Consider the following 23,806-nt stretch of genomic DNA (forward strand, 5'->3'; position numbering starts at 1 on the left):
CCTCGTCGTGAAGAACCGAGGTTCGATCCCCGCCTAAACTATTTTCTTTTCTTTTTGTGATTTTTTTAATAATAATTTTTTTTAAGTGATAAAATGCTTTTTTTAAAAGTGATAAAAGACTAAACTTTTACATATTTTGACTATATGATATTTTGGTCGAATACGTAATAACCGCGGTCTAGAGGCAGAGCGTTCGATACTCGTTATGCAGGACCCGGGTTCGAATCCCATATTTTTATAACTTTTATTTTTTTTATCACATGCTACTTATAAATATGTGAAAAATAAATATAAATAGAATGAAATGAAAAGAGAGAGAGAAGAATACTAAAAGTTTCACTTCCGTCGTGCGTAGGCTTGCCACACACTGTATTTTTTAAAGTTTAATTTGTAGAACTCCATTTCATTTTTTATATATTCAATAATATTGTTATTGGGTTTATAAAAACAGTTTATTTTTAAACAAGTTCTGCTGTGTAATTATTATTACGCGTGACAGCTGTTTCGCCCTCTGAAGGCATTATCAAACTGTGATAATGACAGTTTGATAATGCCTTCAGAGGGCGAAACAGCTGTCACGCGTAACAATAATTACACAGCAGAACTTGTTTAAAAATAAACTGTTTTTATAAACCCAATAACAATATTATTGAATATATAAAAAATAAAAAAATAAAGTTAATAGGATAATTGAAACCAAAATCGGATAGAAACAGAGATGCTATCTCTCCCACCAAGGAATATTTTGGATAATGAGCTACGTAATAATAAGACAGAGTGTGCTGAAGTAGACATTTTTGTCTACACTGTTTATAAAAACAGGTTTTTTTTTAATTTTTGGGCTAGTTAAATTATGCTAATTAACACTTTGGTCCTTTTTATGTCTCTTGCAATTTGTGATTTAACTTGACTTAATTTAAATAATGTTCTGTATTATTATCATCTAAGCATACCTGCATAAAAGTATAAAATATGTAAAAATAGTCCACTTGGCGGGCTGTGGATTCTAATTCGAATCCCTGCTGCACCCAAATCTATTTTTCTTTTCCACATGTTTAAAATAACATAACTTTTTTTCTTCTTATAGTTGAAACGTTATAATAAAAATTAAAATCTACGTTATTTTTAAGGCACTGAAGTACCTACCAACTTAATTATCAACCATGAATATTATAAGTTAATTTTTTTATTTCAAATAAGTAATATACAATTTTTTAAAAGAAATGTCACCATCTATTTGACAATTATTTTTCCAAACTTTCTTCAGACTGGTGGGTACCATAATATTTATTATTGTAATCATGCGAAATCTGGCGGGATAAAAAGGTAGTATCCAACAAGGCCACCATCTTGAACCGAAACCGGAATAAACTCATCTACAGATAGATGAAATTACAAATGAGATAATATTATTTTTAAATAATTTGAAATAAATAAATGTCACATAAATATTTTGTGACAAGTGAAGTTCTTGCTTAATTGGGGTTATTTTGTCTATGGTGTTTTTTTTCGAACTTTGGCAATATTTTGAAGGAAGGAAGTACAGTTTTGTTTATGGTCACTTCCTCCCCGGCCTTCTTGGCCAGTGGGTCGGTGGATCCAGTCACTCGCCTTTTAAGGGGTTTTAATCTGAGTTAATCATGTGAATAGAAGTTATTATTTTCTTTTAAAAAGGGCGCGGGGTGTTTTTCCTTTCACGTACAGTTCGTGTTGGTTATTATTTTCAGTGGTGATTATGGAATCCCGCTTTTATTGAAAGTTGGCCGGTGGTCATGTCGTAGTACTCGTGTTTCGGACTTGAAACCGCGAATGGTTTGGTCCTAGCTGTGGCTAGTAGTTCTTGGCGGAGTATCCCCGTGTCGCGAGAGAACGGATTGCTGTCCTGGCTCCGTAGAAGAGTCTGGTTGACTACCACGTGCTGCAGACCTGATGTCCCTGCAGGCGTCCATTGAAGGAGTTGCGTCCTCCCGCTTCCACTAAGAGAACGGATTGCTGTCCTGGCTCCGTAAGAAGAGTCTGGCTGACTACCACGTGCTGCAGACCTGATGTCCCTGCAGACGTCCATTGAAGGAGTTGCGTCCTCCCGCTTCCACTAAGAGAAGGATGTCCTGGCCTTCGTCCCGGGTCCGTTCCCCGCTACCGAAAACAAGTTTTCGTTCGCCATCCGTTGTTAGTCCTTCGTTTCTCGACCACGTAAAGTTAGTTTAGTTTGATTCAGGAGTCCATCTGGTATGTGCCTATTTTTATTCCTATGGTTATATAGTTATTATCTGTACTCCTTTGTTGTAACTTTTGATGGTTTCAATATATTTTCCATTAAGAATTCGCTCTTATTATTTATGATCACCCAACTTACTTGACAGGAAATTAATCCCACAATCTTGAGATGAGATCTCCGCTCTACCGTTTTCGTAAACATTGGAATGTACCTACATTACTTTTCACCGTTACATTTGGCGCACAACGTTTAAAATATTTCATTTTCGGTGCCGTATCCTTTTTTCTGTCATGTCAGGTTGGATTTTCATTAATACTAGTTGATAATATTAAAATTAAATCGATGTGTGTGTACTTTACATTTATATACTTACATTTACATATTCTATTGTCTACTATTGTTTTTCTTGCTCGAAAATATCTAATTTCTAACATTATAACCTTTAATATTAATGTTATTCAATGTTATGTTCATGTATTCTCATACATAACCTATAATAATTATGTTGTTTGCATTTTCAAATGTCATTGTATTGCAAAGAATTTTTCATTGTTTGAGCATAGACAATTTATTACTGTTGAAGTTTTCGAAAGTTTGAGTAAATAAGTAATTATTTTCTTTAAATTATAATATCGATTGTCTATGATTTTTTTTTTGTTGATCTATGAACAAGATTAGTTGTCAAAATTGTCAAGGTTAAACGTCAATCCTTGTTTCTTACATGTCATACTGATTAATAACAACTTGATTAAACATCTTTGTTTATACGCAATACAAATAATATATTTATATTTTACAAAAAGGAATTGAATAATAATTAGTAGAAACTTTTCATTATTATTTGCTACAAAATATAGTTCGGTATACAGTGGTGCCTCACAACTTAATTCGTTCCAGGAGCAAGTTCGTTATGCGAAAAGTTCGTTATGTGAAACGCGTTTTCCCATAACAATACATCTTAAAAAAAAAAAATCGTTCTGTAGCATAAAATATGGTAAGATGACATAAAAAAAAGATAAATTTTTTGTTATTATTTTTATTTAGATACATCTAAAAACATAATGAAAAAAACACACATTTTTTAATTTTAAGAAATAATCGAATCTTGCACATCTTCATCCATTTTCCGCCGATGGTGTAGTGAAAAACCTGTCCAAAGTCGTTTGTTTCTCTCTTTTCTTCAACATCTGCCGGAAATAACGGACAAGAGTATCGGAGTACAGGTCGTTGATCCTGTTTGCTTCAGCGGAATCCGGATAGTGGGCATTGGTAAACTCCTGAACTGCTTTCCATTTGACCAGGATGTTCTTGATGTCAGCAGTTGGAATTGGTTGATTGTTTGATTGTTGCTCCTCGTTATCAGATGACGCTTCCCTTTGAGCATTGTCCTGTTGTTGGGCCAGAAGTGTTTGGAGCTCTTCAGTTGTCAGCTCTTCTTTGTGTTCCTCAATAAGCTCCTCTACATCCTCTTCCTCTACCTCTAATTCCAACCTTTGGGCCACTGTGATGATGTCCTTCACCACTTCTGTGTCATCAACTACTGCTTCTTCCTGAATCCACGAAGGCACAAGCATCTCACATTCACTCCTTCTAATTATTTCCTGTTTCATTTCAAGAGAAATCACCTTCCTGCTTTTTTTAGAACCCATCATATAAAAAAAATGTTGAGTTTATCTTAAAAGGACGACTGCCGTGATACGTGTGCGATTTAATTCGTAATGAAGAACGATTGCTGCGATACGTGCGTAAGTTAAGCGTACTACGCAGTGACTAACGAGTCTAACGACTGCCTGCGCGGGAGGATGCAATTAATCGGCAGTGATCGTAGAAGATCGGGCGACTTCGTTGTGTGAAGCGAAGTTCGTTGTATGAATCGTGAAATGAACGAAAAGGAAGTTCGTTGTGTGCAGCATTCGCTGTGCGAGGCGTTCGTTGTGTGAGGCACCACTGTATTCTGTATTATCATAATATCTAGTTTTGTTTACGTTCCTAGGAAAAAACAAATTCCAACGTAAACACAATTTAAATCTCCTTTTGATACTTTCGAAATACTTTGTTACAAGTCATTCGTAAATAAATCATAATTATTGAAAATAATATCAATGTAGTGTCAAACATAATATTATGTACTACGTACATCTGTCATTATTAATTAAGTTGTTGTTGTTAATGTCATCTGACATTAGGTGCTAGTAATTACTACATTGTTTACAAACATTGCGATCAAAGGCGATTGTATTTGTATGAATGGTAAATAATAATACCTAAATCATATTAAAAAAAAAATTACCATGCATTTGTTAAAAACATTGTGTTTTTATATTCAATACGGAGGTATATTTTTCATATCAATACAAACAACTGTGATATTAAAATTCAATTTATTTGTAATTACAATGCATACAAGGTACAAACATACGTACGATATAAACTTTTTAAATATATTTGCACAGTAATATTCAAGTTTTTTTATGAATCCAGTACACATTTAAATTACGACTTTGTCAAAAATAAATTACCTACCTTATTATTATCACAAATACTATCAAAACAAATACCTTGTTTACATTTTAAAAATACTATCTGTCAAAATGTGTACATTGACATTTGTCATCTATCATGATGAAACATAAACATGCAAATAATGTTCAATATTGTTATTTTATAATGAAATACCTTTATTAAAAAATCTTTTAAATGATATTACCATTTCATATACAAAAATAGTAACGAGACTCGAATTTTATTTTGTTAACAGCTGACATTAGCTACAAATATTTATTTGTTGATTTTTTTCAAATGTCAACAGTACGTTTTATATATTGTTAAGTATATTTCAAAAAAAACTAGCCAACGATCTTTTGCATTCTGTGTACAGGGGTGATAAAGGGTCGTCAGCAGTTACTAGTAATAAATATAAGTTAACAACACACAACATGGACGCATGTGTGTCGCTATCTCATTGTGGACAAGTTATTAGACCACTTGTTAATATTAAAATTAAGAATTTGTTTTTTCTTCAGGTAGATTAGTTTTGTTTTTTTTTAAGGAGGCTAATGTTTTAGTGTGTAGGCCTACCAAAGCCTTCACATTATTGCAATATATATTATAATTCTTTTGTGACTGTTCTGTTCTCATGATTTGGAGTTTGGTACCTTCATTTCTTGTGCTCAGTACGGACACTAAAATCTATTTTATTGACGATAAACCGTTTATTTACCCTCGGTAAACTGGAACGTGATCCTTGTGGTCACTGGCGCCCAAATTTTGTTAGTTAAGTCTTTCTTTCCTTCGTTACTATGCTTTTCTTGTTAATAATAACATACACTAGTTTCGGGATTTTGGTATTTTCAAATATTTTATTATATTGGTTATAATACACTTAGTTACTTACGTGCACACACATTGATTTACTACTTGGTTCCGTCTGTATAACGGATTATGTTGTAATGCTTTTATTTTTAAGTTTATGCCCTTCTTTCTTTAGTCCACTGGAGGCCCTTTTATTGGCCCATTGAACCTCCAGGGAACTTGAGAATGTATATCTTGGAATTTTGTGTTTCAGAAACTTGAGCTACTTTCTGATGCACAAAAGTTCTGTTAAGTCTATTATTGATAGTTTGTATTTCATAAACTTTAAGTATGGTATAGCTTTCCTAAAAGTTCTTTAAATAAGTCTTAGTTCATAAGAAAGTTGTTTTGTCTCTAACAAAGTAAGTACTGCTTTGGCGTGCTTAACTAGTAATTAATTCTTTTGGAATTATCACTTTGCCTCTAATACAGGAAAATGTGTATCTGTATAGTTTTTTTTAATTCTAAATGTGATAAACATTAGTGTCTTACTGTTTATACCAGTATTAGACTATAAATTAAGTATTACTAGTGTCATTCATTAAATTTTGGTTTGATCACCCCTCGAATAGTGTCAACTCACTGAAAGCCATAGTTGATCACACAATTTTGTTTTGTTTGTACAAGAAATGCTGACGGTTTGTCTACACTTGGAGTGTTTTTTAAGGAATGCCAGCTTGGGTATTGCCTTGGTCTCTTTTCTTTTACAATCAATGTCACTCTGTTGAGTGTTTGCTGCAGGTTGTTATATGGATTTTTGTATATCCTAAGATATGAGCTTAACTTACTAGTTTCTGTTTTGCTTTTTAGCACCAATTGACTTTTGTCATGAACTGATTGATAAATAGATAGGTATTGTGTTATGTAAATCCTATTCTGTCCACCTTGATTGGCAGGTATTTATTGTTTTATAAATCCTGACCTGATTTGATTTTCGCAAAATGGATAATTTTGAATATTATTCTTCTTTGACGACTCTGTTACATATAGGTTTTTTCTTCGAAATTGTAAATCCTGGTTCAATAACGAACGATAAATAATGACGGATAAATAATCCAATACAAACCCCTACTCTGGTCACGTCTAATAGACAGTTTGTAAACTGATTCTATATTACTTTTATCACAGAAAAGTATTTTCTTGTGTACTAATTGTGCCAACGTTGAACTTCATTGTTCTGAGTTGTAAAAATGTATATCTAAAAAGATATTTTCATTATCTATGATTGTTTAATTTTAAGTTTTGTCATAAGAATGTTGTCATAAGATTTTTGTCATAAGACTGTTAAACCGGATGGACTTAGTTAGATAGGTTTCTCATTTTGCTATTTAATTATAGCGTAAATTCAGTGCAAGTGAGGGCTGTTTAACCACCCTAAAGTGAAGCCAAATTGGCCTTGATTTCCTGTGCAAGGAAAAGTGATCATGTTTTCTTTCTTTATTATTAAGAAATTTATTTTTTAAGAAATTTAGTTTTTAAGAAACTTAATTCTAAGTTGTTATTTTAACTACTAATTATTGTTTATGTTTTCATTTTTCTAGATACCTGATGGACTCATAGTTAAGTTTGTTAGTGGTCTTAGTTGTTCATGTTTGAGGGCAAACATTTCGTGGGAAGGGGGGAATTGTCACATAAACATTTTGTGACAAGTGAAGTTCTTGCTTAATTGGGGTTATTTTGTCTATGGTGTTTTTTTTCGAACTTTGGCAATATTTTGAAGGAAGGAAGTACAGTTTTGTTTATGGTCACTTCCTCCCCGGCCTTCTTGGCCAGTGGGTCGGTGGATCCAGTCACTCGCCTTTTAAGGGGTTTTAATCTGAGTTAATCATGTGAATAGAAGTTATTATTTTCTTTTAAAAAGGGCGCGGGGTGTTTTTCCTTTCACGTACAGTTCGTGTTAGTTATTATTTTCAGTGGTGATTATGGAATCCCGCTTTTATTGAAAGTTGGCCGGTGGTCATGTCGTAGTACTCGTGTTTCGGACTTGAAACCGCGAATGGTTTGGTCCTAGCTGTGGCTAGTAGTTCTTGGCGGAGTATCCCCGTGTCGCGAGAGAACGGATTGCTGTCCTGGCTCCGTAGAAGAGTCTGGTTGACTACCACGTGCTGCAGACCTGATGTCCCTGCAGGCGTCCATTGAAGGAGTTGCGTCCTCCCGCTTCCACTAAGAGAACGGATTGCTGTCCTGGCTCCGTAAGAAGAGTCTGGCTGACTACCACGTGCTGCAGACCTGATGTCCCTGCAGACGTCCATTGAAGGAGTTGCGTCCTCCCGCTTCCACTAAGAGAAGGATGTCCTGGCCTTCGTCCCGGGTCCGTTCCCCGCTACCGAAAACAAGTTTTCGTTCGCCATCCGTTGTTAGTCCTTCGTTTCTCGACCACGTAAAGTTAGTTTAGTTTGATTCAGGAGTCCATCTGGTATGTGCCTATTTTTATTCCTATGGTTATATAGTTATTATCTGTACTCCTTTGTTGTAACTTTTGATGGTTTCAATATATTTTCCATTAAGAATTCGCTCTTATTATTTATGATCACCCAACTTACTTGACAGGAAATTAATCCCACAATCTTGAGATGAGATCTCCGCTCTACCGTTTTTGTAAACATTGGAATGTACCTACATTACTTTTCACCGTTACATTTGGCGCCCCAACATTTTCCTTACATTACATAAAATAGTAAAAATCATAACGTTAATGTAAAGTTAGATACTAATCGCTAACTATTCCGCCTACCGAGATACTGCAGCATCCCGAAAATTTTCCTGGAGGGACAGTTGCACACTTACAGGACACTTTTTCAGGAAGCTTATGTCGCCTACGTCAATCAAAGAATACCATCATCCCTGCCATGGTTGCTTGGTTGGAGTCCCCCCCTGGTGGCCCGACAGCAGACTGGAGACGGTCAAATATCCTCCATGAACGACCAAATGCGAAATTAACATTTCATATTTTTTACTCCTTATCTGTTTTTAAGTAAATCTATTTGAATTAAACTTTATTTACGGTAATGAATGAATGCAAATCTTGAAACGGCAATTAACCCACTTTCCGACGTCCAATCGAACTGAAACTCGGCAGATAGACTCTTTGTCGATGACAATGCAAATCAACTTTTGGTGGCATTCACGTACACACACGCGAATATATACGCTTTTTTCTTTAATAAGTTAATATACGAAATAATTGTCGGTTCTACCCAATTGGCATTTGGCGAGGTTGGTAGCAGTTTTCCTCAGTCAAACTAAAAAAAAAATTGTTTTGTTTCAACAGACATTTTAAAATCAGTGATTTATAAAAAAAATATTTTGTTACGTCTTGTTTTTTTTCAATATGATATATCGGTTTTTTGCTTAATATTTGTTTATTTTATTACTCTGAAGTAGGAAATGTATTGTATTTATCTTAAGCACCCCTGCATACCTTCTGGAATAAATTATTATTTTTATTATCAAAGTATTTTTTGTTTTGTATTACTTATTGTTGTTCACACTATAGTGTATTAATATATAACTAATCTACACTAGAATGAGTTGTGAACGTGGCTTTATGCACGAAGCATACATTTTTTTTATTAGTTCTGTTAAAATTGATCAAACCACTGAACATACTAGAATCAACATCTATGTAAATTTGAATGCAAACTATTGTCGCAACTGACTTAATACTTTTGGTTCTGGCCCATTTAGCAGGCGCTCGGTCTCTCTTAATTTTGTGAAAAATCACCTCATGGGCGCTGTACAAATATATAATAAATTTCTACAATCATCCATCTTATCACGAACTATTATTAACGACTAGACAAACTATTATCAATACAAAACCAAATATATACATTGCATTTGACCAATGAACGCGATGCTGCGTTAGAATGTACATATATTATTATTTGTTTATATTCTGTACAGGCAGATCATATATTACACATAAAGGATTAATTCCTGGGAGATCACTTCAGATTCACTGTTTATTGTTTATTAGAGAAATTTAGATACAGTTCTCATGCCGAGGACATAATTGGAATACATTTAATTAGAAATGCCGTTTTTTATGCTGGTATTTAATTTAATAATATATATTTATGTTCTTTAATTAGCGTTTTCATGCAAACCCTCCTAGATCACAAGTCCGGGACACTCATTCAAAGCAGCCTCCTAACTTGTATGGGATTTTACAAAAAATTTCGTTTTAAATTATTTTTACATTTTTTCTTATTTATTAAAATGTTTTGGTTTATTTAAAAAAGATAAATAAAAATACATTTTTGGAGGTTCCCATCCAAGTTGGGATCCGGCCTTGTGATCTAGGAGGTTTTGGTTAAGGTGAGAAACATCAAATTTTATGTTGGTCGGTACAACAGTACAAGGATTTGATTAGAATTTATCTTCCTTAATGTGATTCTTCCCCCGGTATGAGACAGATTGAGGAGTAAGGCTTCGAATCATTTAAATACAATAAGAAAAGTGTGATTTGGATAAACATATTATAGGCAACTTAAAAAAATAGTACTACAAGAGTGCTACTCTCAAGCAGGTATATTTAATTCAAAGGTATATGAGAGCCCAAAAAGATAAGTTTTTCGTTTAGACCTGAATTCTGTTGGGCTTGTTTTGCTTCTTATACGAAGCAAAATATCATCGCATTTGAATTTTATTATTATTATGAAACACAGTTTTGTATTGGAAATTTAAGGCCTGATTGGCCAGACTTTTAAATAACGAAACACGCCCACATCGCATTTCTACCGTTCTTCTTTGTTCTGTGTATAATACGCAATAATATAAATATACGTGTTACCTATGATATACCTTGAAAGGTTGTTCTCATGGATTGCTTAACTATTTCCTTAGTAGAGGTTGGTTTTTCTCGTAGGAAGGATGTAAATGATATCCTTTAACATTGAATTAAAAAAATTGTTTCTTAGTGACTCGTGACAAGTCAAAATGACTAACATATTTGCTGTATTTTTATCGGCATTGGTACGTATTTTTTACTACATACAAATTTTCGATTATTATTACCTATTCATTATTGTAAAATTAACTTTGCAAACATTTAACAACAAAAAATACTATTTTTGATAGTCAGTGCATGGGTAAAACAAAAATTATTAAAAATTGATGAATCTTTAATTTAAAAATTGGAACATCATATCAGACAAGCGATAAAGTAGGTACCAAACTTATTTTATTCATTAATAATTCTTTATTTGAAATGTTTTACAGATTTCATCATTTTTCATATTCACTAACATTCAAAAAGGTTAATTTCTTATAAATAGTACCTACCTACTAATTTTTGCGGCACCAAAAGGATCAACCTCAGTTTACATTCGGTTAACAATAAAATCTCAAATAAGAACGATCCTCAGATTCTCGGCCCTTTTCAGTGTTTAACCAAACTGTTACCGCCACTGTGAAAGTATGGCCGTTGTGCATGACGAGTTCGGAATCTTTAAAAATTCGTTAAAAAAATTTCTCAAGAACTCAAGAAATTTCCGCTTGTAAGTACTACGTGTTTCCAGACACTGTATATAGATATCGAACGAGTATAGGTGGATATGTATCTGATTATTGGTAATTGTAATTAGGCATGCACCTCAGCCCCAGGAAATTATATGTTCTGTGTTTTGTCAGAGTTATCTGGCAATCATGACGATATTTCCAGGTACTAAACTAAACAAAGGTTGACGAAGGTGATCGATTAGTAAATATACCCGTTCAAGAATACAAGGCCAAACATCCATCTTAGATTCCTACCGTAATGCTTTAATTAGGTTGCACACACAGACATAAGAATATATAGACTTGAAATTAAAGGTGAGGGGTAAAATCAACTATTGAAGAACGAAGGGGGTAAAGCTGACTGTGATTCGTCAATAAATCAATCTGACAGGATATAGGCATCTTGCCTTATAATATCACCATTTAGTTCTTAAAAGTAAAATCTGCTTTTGAATGAATAGACATTTTTACATGGGAGCGCAAATTACTCGCCACGTTATGAACTAATTTGCGAAGTCCAAATTCGGCAAAGTAAATTTCTTCCATTTTCAGAGTCGTAGTTAGTTTCAGAGTATTTAGTTAAGACACTTTTACAAATGTTTCATAATTTACTTACCCCAGTAAACAACGATGAGCACACTTGAGAATCGCTACATTGTGATGTGATAGTATATGTTTCTAAAACTGATCCATATAATACGGTGTGAATAAGCTTAAAATAAAGTAAAATAATGCTTACTTATGGAATGTAATACGACAATTGGGTTTATTCTCTTTTTCACATCTATTTTTACAAGTTTTCATATCACAAGCCACCATTTTGCCGTGTTTTTTCATAAAATGCCTCGACCATAGCTCGACGCTAGTTCGCACAAGAATGATGACGTCACATTCTCAAGATTCACGGGAAGCCATACGCGAGCCCAGCCGGCTCCAATGGAACCGGTATGGGGATAATACGCTTTTAATCACTTAGGGCAGGTCTACTAATATTCATATGTCTATGGTTGCACACCTATTTGTGGTAATCATATTCTTATTTACTTGTTAATAAGCGACCAGCTGACATCTATCGGAGTAAAGTTTTGATGTTGTGAATTCTAGTGTACCTTCAAACTGGGTCTATTTTTAAGCCGGAAATAATATTATTCAAAACAATTGAAACGGATGGATTACATTAAAAAAAAATTGTTATACAATATCACATTAAAAACAAATTATTTGTAGCTAAATCTTACACTCTTCTTTGCTTTTGCTGGATTATATGGTAGAGTCATAAGTTATTTATATACGATATTTTTTTAAGATGAGATACATATTACCTATGCCCTAATACAATCCGTATGGGTGACCGGATAAATCATCAAAATGATAATTCATCACATCTTTAAAAAGTTATATAAAGTCATGGAAAGTGATGAAACATAAACTTTTTAACTGGGTTTAGTAGGTTAGGTTAGTTTAGATAAGGTTAGGTTAGGTTAGGTTAGGTTTAAATATTTTTTTCATCGTTTCTAATGACTTTTTAAAAGTGTGTTGAATTGTCGATGTGTTGATTTATCATGGAACCGTTCTATTGAAGTTCTGTTTTTAAATATCACTATAGGCTAGACAAAACTGAAATAAAAACAGAACTTGAAAAAATGTTTCACAGAACTTGAAAATGAACGTTGAAATTTGATGAATTGCTTAAATTCTCCGAAACAACACGTCCTAACAGTCTTCCTCACAAAAAAACACTTCACAACCGTTAAACGGTGTTAAGGTCACACATTGTATAAAGACAGCACAATTTCTATTTCCAAATATTACTCATAAAAAATGCTAGTTCTTTAACTAGCAACATTGCATTTTGGCAGACTCATGCGCCATTCGGCGTTCCATTCCCCGGCAAAAACACGACGCTTTTGATTTGCGATTAGTGACGTGAGATTCAAACTAAGTCTTTGTTAATAATGTCTATTCTAATGACCAAACAGCCGCCCGCCCGCCGGCTGCTACATAATAAAATCCTCTTTATTTCAAAAATTTTAGTGCAAATATTATTCGCTTTCATGCAGGATTCATTCATTTTGGCGAAGATAAAAAATCGACTATTGTTTTTCTTTCACCTGGATTCGGAAGTGCGGATCGTCCCCGTTGTTCCCCGTGAAGACCCGCCAATGTGAAGATTGTTTAGCCACCTCAGTGATAGTGTATCTTTGAAAGAACATCCACAAAAAATACCAAATCTAAAATTAACCACTAACTATTATCGAATTACTAAAATAAACTCTTTTCCGCACTTATTTGCTTTAGCTTTCACACATTAATTATTTTTTTAAATAATTATTTTATTTATTGGGCAAGCAGAATTCTGCTGATGCGCTAATATCTGATTTAAGAGAAAGCTACAAGCCAAAAATGTGCACATTTTTGGTATACCTTATATTGTAGGCAATAGGCATTGAAATCGCTTGACAAACTGAGTCTAGAAACGTTCGATTTCAAGCAAAAAACTGGTTTTTATTTATTTTGTAAATAATTTTATAAAAAAGCAAAAAAGTTAATCAAGTGAAACTGTCACAGATAATATGAGCTATAATACTATATTTTTTTAAGTTGTTTCCTTTATGCTTTTATACATTTCTATTGAAAAAATATTATTTTTAATAGTTTACATTTATATTTTTTATTGAGTAATAATCTATTTTTTTATTTGTACTCTACTCAAGCGAAGCCATAGGAAAATCTTCAATTTATCTAAAGCATATTTGTTGGTATTCATAAAGTACACCAATTCGTTATAAAGATGAATCAAAATAGTGATTTGGCTTTAAGCTTCGCCTTCAGTTTAAATTCAGTTATTAATAAGAATCTAATCGACATTTAAATTGGTTTATTTTAGTAAAATCGATGACATGTTGAAGTTTGTTTCATGTATCCAATACTCAATTTGCAAAGGAAGTGTTCCCTAGGATTGGATGCAAATAGTGTCCTATTATTTAGTGTTAGATTTTAGTTGGTGCTCTAATTTGGAGCTCTGAACATTTTAAAGCATTAAAAATCACACTTTAAAACTGTAAAAAAATAATACTCGCAGTGAAGATGCATAATTATAAAGTCAATTGTCTCAGTTTGACATAGATATTTTGATGTTACGTTTTCCTTCAACAATATTATTATTCAATTTATAAGTTCTACAAATTAAACTTGAGAAATAGATATTTTGACTTACTTAATATATTCTAGTTACGAATGGGCGATATGTTTAATGTTGTACGTGATTTCCAATCTTATAGTTCTGGAAATTAATCTTAGTCGAAAAAAACCGGTAACCTCAAATTTAAATTCTTAAATTTTAGGTTATTTTCATGATTACAGGCCTTTTCCATGGTGGTCAGCTCTCATCCCGAACCATTGGCAAACATAAATAAGAGAGGTAAATATAAGAGAGGCAAATGAACAAGTTTGGGGGTACTATTGATATATTTACTGACTCCATTCATAGAATTGATAGTAATCTATACCAGCACTTTGTTGAATCCTAAAAATTATAGTAGCGTTGGTAACGTAGTTTTAGTGATTTGTCTTATATCTAGTATTTTTCTAGTTTCTATTTTATTTTATAATACTGTTAAATGTTTTACGAATATTGTTTCATATTTAGTTTATCAGTTTAACGCTATTTCATGGTTTAAAAACTTTGTGAATAATTTTCGATAACTCAGTAGATATTTTCTGTTCTTATAATTAATGTAAAAGCCCAGTTAAACAAACATAACATCAAATATTGTAGTGGAAATCAAAAAAATTGACCCAATTTTAACATTTGACAAAACTTCGACGGTTTCTAACGTTTTCTTCGAAAACAATTCTTGAAACCTGCTGATTCTTCGATTATGCAATTCTTCGAACATCTCAATTCTTCGATTTTTTTACTTAGATATTTAAATTGTATGCAGCGGAATTCGACGAAAATTCGAAAAATTGCTCTTCTAAGAATTGCGATTTCAAAAAATGTGTATTTCGAAGAACTTCTATTCGAAAAATATGATTAAAATTAAAATTTCTTCGAACAATTGATTTCGAAGAAATTATTTTCGAATAATTTATCTAAAATCAACGCCGACTGGTCGGGAGACGGAAATGTAAAAAAAAATCCATGCCCTTACCAGGGATTAGCATACATTTAACTTTTGATCCGTTTTCTTTAGCTGCAGAACCTGGAAATATTCCCGCTGCCCTTACGAAGTCGCCCTGTGGAGATGAAAAAACGTTATGTGAAACTACTGACCTGTATCCAGCCGAATACATTGATAAAATTCTCAAAAATTCTGTGAGTTTATTTTTTTACTATACGTACCTATTCCCTTTAATTATAAACCGGGAGATATTGTATTACAAAAACTGATTCATTTTTTTTAAAACTATATTTTATTATTATTCGTTTAAATTTATTATTGTTATCTTTTTTTTTCTTTAACTTTTCTTTATCTTGAAAAGTTAAAGAAAAGTTGTGCCGGAATATTTAATTTAACATTTTATATCTAGTGTATCTATATCTATTCTAAAACTACGTATGTATTATAATGATAATCTGTTACCTACTATTTGGACTTCACAACATTAAGACATAACCCACGAAAGACTTTAAGCTTCCTTAACATTTAAATGAGTTCATTGAACAATTTAAAACCTTTATAATACAAATATTTAAACGGCCTCCGTGGTCGAGGGGTAAGGTTCTCGACTAGCAAGCTGGAGGTCGCGGGTTCGAATCCCGGCATGCGCAAGTAAATTTTATTGCATTAATTTGTGTTATTTCAAAAATTACTAATTAAAAATAATAAATCGTATATTTGTGGCACGTTCCAGAATAGAAGATACTCTCAGTATCGCCCTGGTGTAAGACCACCAAACGTTGCTTGAATGGCTTTGGTTGTGTTTGGTGACCAGATTTGAATAGACGGGTACTTCCCCACCTTTCTCTTCCCCATCTCCTTACCCTCCCACTACCTTCAGTCTCACAGCATACCCCAATTGGGGATGCCATAGTCTCACTGGCTCGAGATTGTTGAGTGCAATTGGTATTCTTGCGGTATCACATAAAAAAAATGTTTTGTGTGGAAAATAAATTTGTCTTAGGAATAAGACAATTAATTAATAAATTAATAATAAAGGTAAGGAGATGGGGAAGAGTAAAATCGTAAAATAGTAAAATCGTAAAAGAGTAAAATCGTTGTAGCCCTGCGTAGGTAAAGTCAATTGTCTCAGTTTGACATAGATATTTTGATGTTACGTTTTTCTTCAACAATATTATTATTCAATTTTTAAGTTCTACAAATTAAACTTGAGAAATAGATATTTTGACTTACTTGATATATTCTAGTTACGAATGGGCGATGTGTTTAATGTTGTACGTGATTTCCAAACTTACAGTTCTGGAAATTAATCTTAGTCGAAAAAAACCGGTAACCTCAAATTTAAATTCTTAAATTTATTAGACTTTACTATTAATACAAACACTGTTTAACAAATAATCTGGTAACATTTTATTTTTTAACTTATATGTAATCACTAATAAGTAGGGGTACGTAAATTTCGCAAATAAAAAATCGTGATTTCGCATTTAAAAAAACCCAAAATAGAAAATTTCGCATTTATTTCGCAAAAAAGAAATACGGTGTTAAAAACTCAATTAAAGGCTAGCATTGCTGTAATTTCTACATTGTTTGCCTGCGATCAGTTACGACAATGTTGTAGATACTAAAGTACCTGTCGGCATCAACACTATTGACAGGGCAATTATCAACACTAAAACTTGCATTACATCCACAGGAGCTTCTTGGCCGACCAATCGAAGTAATTGTCTGTGAAAATGTGAGTACCCGTCAATTAGTTCGTCTTGTGGTACACTTTTGAAAAACGGAATTTTTGCCAAGCTTTCCACTATGGAATTTGAATTGACAGAAGAAGAGGGCAAATTTTCTGCTTCCGATGGACAAAATAATCTGTCAATGTGCTTGTAGCACTCATTTGTTGGATTCGGCCCCATGTGTACCAACAATTTATCCAAGCTCTTTTGAGCATGTCTTCAACATCATGCTGTGATCGATAGAATTTTCGGTTCATAAAATAGCCGTCTCTGTCTGTTTTGAACAGATGTAATAATTGTTAGCGCGTCTGATCAACATTTGAAAGCACGTAACGTAAAAAGGTGCGAAAGTATTTAATTTTCAAATTTCGCTTTTATCGCAAATAAAATGCAGATTTCGCTTTTATCGCATCTATTTCGTAAAAACGAAATTTACGTACCCCTACTAATAAGGTATTATAAACTAAACGTTGCCACACACTTAGAATATTGAGTTGGCATTGTATTATAGAGTATAAATATAAATCTTGGTTTCTTGGCTCCTTGGCTCCTTGGCTGCTTGGCTCCTTGGCTCCTTGGCTGCTTGGCTCCTTGGCTCCTAGGCTCTTTGGCAAGTTAGCGCCCGGAGCGGACTGGCCCTGGTTCTTGCTCCTAATTTACAATAAAACGTTTTATTTCCATATAACTTTCTAGGCTGACCAATTCAAAGATCTTTTGGGAGTAGACGAATTAAACGTTGAAATTGGAATGAGAACGAATTTGGAGACTGAATTCGAAGTGTGCAGATCCACAGAAAAGGTTAAAAATACATTCTTATAATTGACATGCATAATAAATATTTCAATTCATTTCAGGGGAGAAAATTAAAACTGGTAATTACGACTGAAATCACATACTCGTATAATGTCTGCTCTACACTCTGGACGAGACGCACTGAACGGAAAATCTCTCTTAGTGCGGTCTACTCCGATTTGAAAGAAAACTGATTTCTCGGCTTTTTCAATCCTAAATAGGCCATTCAATCCTAGGCCTATTGACCTTACTTCGGATAATTTCTTGGATTCTTAGTTCTTGTATCTATAATAGCTATATTTTTAGTGGTTTTTGTTTCGCAGAATTTTAACAATTCCTCAATTTTCAAAGTTGATTTTCAAGTTCTACTCAAGTTTAATTATTTTTTTAGTTAATAATAATAATGTTTTAACCATTTCCATGGCGCCGTTTTCGTGTAGAAAACCACCTTAAGGGCGATTCTGTTTTAATGGAACTTTAATGGAAAAAGTACTTTCACAGAGCTTCAAAATCAGCTTTGTAATTTGATTAATTGTTCAAATTTTGTGAAATAACTGGCCCTAAGGTTGTGATTAAAGCACTTTTATTTTTCGTTTCAGGTGGTTTATCCAAAATCTGCAATGAATAAGGACGACGATTGGCGTTTTGTTATAAATGAACGAGTTAATTTTCAGGGGATACGAGTAGAACTTTGTCAGTATGTTAACATTTAGAGAACTCAATCAAAATTCTTTGTAGCCTTAGATTGGGTCGACAAAAATACTCTTCCAAAATATTGCAATAGATTTAATTTTAGTTTATTGGGTATAAAAACTTTTTTCTATAAAGCTAGGTACTTCGTGTTGCGCTTCCGAGTCTTTCTTGAACCACGGATAGCCTTGCAGTGTTTATCAACAGGACATAAGTGAGTGGATGACACAGAGCCGGTACTGAGCCAAACTTTATTAGTTAGGTTTTATTAGCGCCTTGGCAAGTCGGCGCCCAGAGCGGAATGGTCCAATTATGCCTATACAGGGCCGGCTTATTAGTAAACGAAACTTTGTAGGAGGATGAAGTGCAGCACGGCTTTGTACCTCAAACTTCAAACACAATTGCACTACTATTGTCATTACTGTCTTTCCACGTTTATAAATAAAACATTTATTTTAAAATCAAGTTAGCAATAGATTGTGAATGTTTGTTTGTTTTTTTTTTTATTTACTCTATTTGTTTTCTGTTTTATTTTTGTTTCTTTTGATTTTAGATCATATATTTATCTGTATGTAATCGTGTGATTATAAAATGTAACTTTTAGTGTCAGCAAATATATTTGTGGTTGCACTTCTTGTTTGTCTAGTTTAGAATGGGATTAATAGGGTTATTAGGTCGCACAATTCAATGACTCAAGCAATAAACACCTGGGAATGTGTGTATTGCTGTCGGTAGGTATATTATGTAAAAGCCTCTGAAAATGATTTCCTTACAAAAGTAGATAGGTAGTTACCTACTTGAATTTCCTGATCGGCATTTTTTTAAACATTTTTTAAGGGGTCGGCCTATCATTGTAATATGCCAATAAGTGGGAATTGTTATTTATGTGTTTTTTGACTGCACAATATATTGCATTTTTTTAAATATATTTCAACAGTTACAATTGCAATACAAATTACAAAAAAAAATCCGAAACAAAAAATTTTAATAAGTAATTTAGTTAAAAAATTGATCAAAGTTACCCCATTTTAAGGTAGATACTGTGTTCTACGGCTCAAACCTGTTTTCGCTACCTACAAGCATCTTAGTAAAATTTCTTTTGATTTCTTTATCACGACATAAAAAAATATAATATGAAAATAATAATCTTGTGGCATTATACTGTAGTTTTATTTTTTTAAATATGTCATTTAATATGTTGGGAAAATAAATGTGTAATTGCATTTTTTCAGGGAAGAGAAGCAGGCAGTCCTGTGCAATAAGTGAAAATTTTCCCACTGGCTTCAATAGTTCGTGTCTACAGAAGTATACTTACCGCAAGCTGCTAACACTACTTCCAGATGGGACCCTGGGAGTGGACCTATTCAAGATACCAAGCTCCTGCAGTTGTTTTGTGACCAGTCCCCTGAGGAAGAAGATGTTTGACACTGCCATTCCTGGGAAAGAGACGCATCAACCAACCCCTAACACAACGTCAAGTAAAACTACACCTGTCTTACGTATTAGATTCTTAAGCCGCGTATTCATCTGCGAGCCGTACTTTTTTCCGTTGTGGGCACAGTAAGCAGACTCCAGTGCAGCTATCGGCAAGTGGCGGCCCGCGGGTACTGTAGTCCCTGTACGGACTACAGTACGCGCAGCCCGGCCACAATATACACTGCGATTTTTTTCATGCCTATAGTATATTAAACAACAGAACAAAAGCTGTTAATAATTTTTTTGTCTATCGAGGGAATTTCATATAATTGATTTTTCGGCATAACAAATGTACACATATTATCTTCAAAAACAGATTATTTTTGGGACTTAAAAATTTAAAAAGTTAATGAGAAAATCGGTAGAAATTGATAATTCGGTGGCTTAAGGTGGAGACATACTGGGTTGACGTACGCTACGTAAGCAACGACTGGACTAATTACAATCTATACAATTTCTATGGAAATAGATGCTTTAGAAACACACTTGATCTTAGCTGGCCAGATCGGCGTGTGACGAAGAAAATGGGGGTGGTGTCACGCTTCCGACGAGTATTATCTATGCATCTACTGTTGTGTTTGGTATATCTATGGTTGTTTGTTTTGCCGTAATACAGATAAAAAAGTTACTCGTCCTCAAATTCACTTTCTGAATTGCAAGACATGAGAAAGCTACGAATTGCATTGCTGACAAGTGAAACACATAAATATAACCTAAAAAATAAATGACAAATGACGCGCCTGCGCGCAGCGTATTTAAGAATTGGAGACCACTTTTCACATGGTCATACAGCGTTGTTTGTGTAGAACCAGTATGCAAGTTGTCCTATGAATGTAGTAATGCGTGTATCGCGTACGTCGACCCAGTGTGTTTCTACCTTATGCGGCTAAATTATGAGAAAGCAAACTCGTTAAATAGTTCTAGTAATTTTTATTAAGAAAATGTAATGTATAAACTCGCAAACATAACTTATGAATAAAATGACATTTCTTCCTTTCTGCCAAAATGGCAGAAGTGAATCCTGCAGGTGTTGCTGGTTCATCTTATTTCGCATATTTGTAATTGTCAAGAACCCTACCTCGCTGGCATAATGTCGACCCAAACATAGTCAATACGTACAACGCTATACCTCCAATGATAAAAAGGCTGAATCAACCCAAAAATGTTCCAAACTGTGATCTTTTTTTTATATTATTGCTTTTATTTCTGATGATGATTGAAATACAGTGAGTTGTATTTTGAATTGCGTTTCACTAATGTCCGGGTGCATGGCCAACATGCCCAACATGGTCAATACGGCCAACATGACCAACATGGTCAATACGGCCAACATGACCAACATGGTCAATACGGCCAACATGACCAACATGGTCAATACGGCCAACATGACCAATATGGATAACACGTAACAAGACTATTTTGCTCCTTACTCTTGAAAAGGATTTGTGACAAAGCTTAAAAAAGTTTTTCGAATGTAGAAGTCTTCATTTCTTCATTCCAAGAAATCGGTGGCGTGGTCCCCCAAAAAATTGACATATTCATACGACCCACTACCAAAAGTAATTGCCGACCGCTGCTCTGGTGTACTCATTTTTAAAATCTTCTTTTTTTTAAATATTATTACGGAATTTTTATGTTTGATTTAAAAAGTTTCAATAATAGGTAATTTTATTTGTATAACTGTTTATTATTTACAATACATGTAGGTACATGTATCAAAACTTTCAATTCTAATGTGTTTTTTTTAAATATCAATGTGATAACTTTATAAATACTATCGTTCAGAATGCATTGCTTGGAATGACTTTCGCTATATTTAGTGACGAAGATCTCGAAATGTTCCTCTTTTATTCTCTTCCCTCATCGCCTCCCGCCTCACAACAATTCCCGTTATTGGGAGTGCCATTATTGGGAGTGCCATAGCATAACTGGCTCCAGGCAGTTGACTCTTGTGGACTTAACATGTATAAATAATAAGCATCATATCAACCCTTTCTTTCAACAGAACAAGAGACCGAAACGCCCACTTCTAATTCAAACATCAATAATGTAACGGCTACTCCAACTCGGAACTGTGAAGATAACGTCACTTGTCAGCTAAGTAAAGAGCTTTCTAGTGTCTCACAAGGAATTCTAAAAGATGGCGTAAGTTTCTTCTTAATTCTATTAAAATATGCAGCATTCCATACATCGAACCGAATTCGTCTGTGGGATATTACGAATGTTCAAATGAAATATTGAACATTGTCATCAAATTTGAATGACCAAACAGTACCACTTTTGAATACATGAACAAGGCCACATTCTAGATCACTTTCAACTTTTGAGGTGTGGTTAGCTTGTCAGCTGATCACAATTTGGTATAATAATAAAACATTTATTTGCAAGTAGATAAATTTTACATATTTTTTAACATAAATTCTATTGACAAAAAGGTCACTGCTCAGCTATGTATTACGAATCTCTGCGGGAATGCACCTGGTTTTCAGCAGTGCCTCCAACATAATAATACACACATATTTAGGTATAATAATGAACAATGAAATAATATTAACAATAAAAACTCAAATCCACACAAACAAATAAAATTAAAAATAGAAATAGTAGGTACAAATCAAAGAAAATTAATAATATAGTCAACAAATATTCAAAATAAACAATATACATAATCGCAACCACATGTATTCCTTAAAAGTATTCCTTTTATTGTAACGATTTTGAGTATATAGACCATTCGCAGCAGAGCTTTTTGAAGCAATCCAATGATGTCGAATAATGAGTAAATAAATAATAACAAATCATACCACTGAGCGCTGATATTCAGTCAAAATACCAACGATGACGTCATTTATTCAAGAAATGTTTGAACCCCGCTGATGGCAAATAGGTTGTCACGTGTATTGTCTCCAGGCGATCGAATTGGTACTCATATTTTGGTTTTAGGACAGGTCTATTTATTCTTACGTCAGTGGCTATAAATGTACTTAGAATCGGCGTTTAACGCATTGACGCTGATTAGCAATTTTCATAATATCAATCAATGAACTTCTTTGAAACAAACTAATCTAAGATTTAATCATTCTACCGCATAAATCTCAAAAACCCATAATTGCAACACTGCCACAACAATGCATTTGCCTAGCGGTTTCACGGTTTTAATTAAAATTTTACTATTTGACGTGTACCCGGCGTAGTTCGGGGACTTATAAATGGTTTGGATAAAGTTTTGAGGTTGTGAATTCCAGATTACCTGACAACTGGGTGCATTCTTAAGGTTGAAATAATATGATTGTATAGTACATAATAAGTATTTGTTTCACATGATCGTGTCATGTCTCCCTAGGGGCGTCCTCACCCTCTCCTACCTTCCAAGTCTTACATTATCGTTACACTTCTTTCTACGCTCATCACTTACGTCTCATTTTATCACAAATACTTATTTGATTCATCGAAAGATATCATGAAATCGGATGAATGGTATAGGAATAGGAACCCACACGGGACAAACAAAGACACATTCATTTTTATATATAGATATTCGCTGTTTGGAACCTTTAACTTGAAGAAATGCAAAATAAATAAGTACCTAAGAGACTTTTGTAGTAGGTACCTACTTACACACATTTTCAAATTAGCTTGTAGGTAGGTACTTTAGCGAATCTATTGAACGTAATTTTTGTATCTGCTTTATTTCAGACAACCAAGATTGAAACGAATGAAGAAAAAACATCGGATGATGTAAATGATGTAACCGATTTAGAATTATGCAGTTCGAGACATTTGGTAATATATTAGAATAATTATTTAATCTGGTTCTTGTACTTGGTTGCGATGTTTCACGCTTTCTAAATTTATTTTGATGGATATTTATTTTTTTTAAATGTAAATATGTTCCAAAAAGTAGGTTCAGTGTTGCAGTT

The 23,806-nt window shown here is 33.5% G+C and overlaps 1 protein-coding gene across 1 annotated transcript in view; it reads left to right on the forward strand.

The window, feature by feature from the left end:
* LOC149423377 (uncharacterized) overlaps positions 1-23,806 on the forward strand; it is a 35,571-nt gene that overhangs the window by 9,993 nt on the left and 1,772 nt on the right. The window contains exons 2-8 of the mRNA XM_089632734.1: positions 14,435-14,492; positions 15,268-15,389; positions 17,622-17,726; positions 18,320-18,413; positions 19,643-19,888; positions 21,892-22,031; positions 23,583-23,669. Coding sequence (XP_089488860.1) covers positions 14,435-14,492; positions 15,268-15,389; positions 17,622-17,726; positions 18,320-18,413; positions 19,643-19,888; positions 21,892-22,031; positions 23,583-23,669 — 852 coding nt within the window. The remainder of the gene's footprint in view (positions 1-14,434; positions 14,493-15,267; positions 15,390-17,621; positions 17,727-18,319; positions 18,414-19,642; positions 19,889-21,891; positions 22,032-23,582; positions 23,670-23,806) is intronic.

The sequence above is a fragment of the Hesperophylax consimilis genome, chromosome 6, assembly GCF_061612785.1.
Source record: "Hesperophylax consimilis isolate HC1 chromosome 6, BYU_Hcon_1.0, whole genome shotgun sequence".
Lineage (NCBI taxonomy): Eukaryota > Metazoa > Arthropoda > Insecta > Trichoptera > Limnephilidae > Hesperophylax > Hesperophylax consimilis.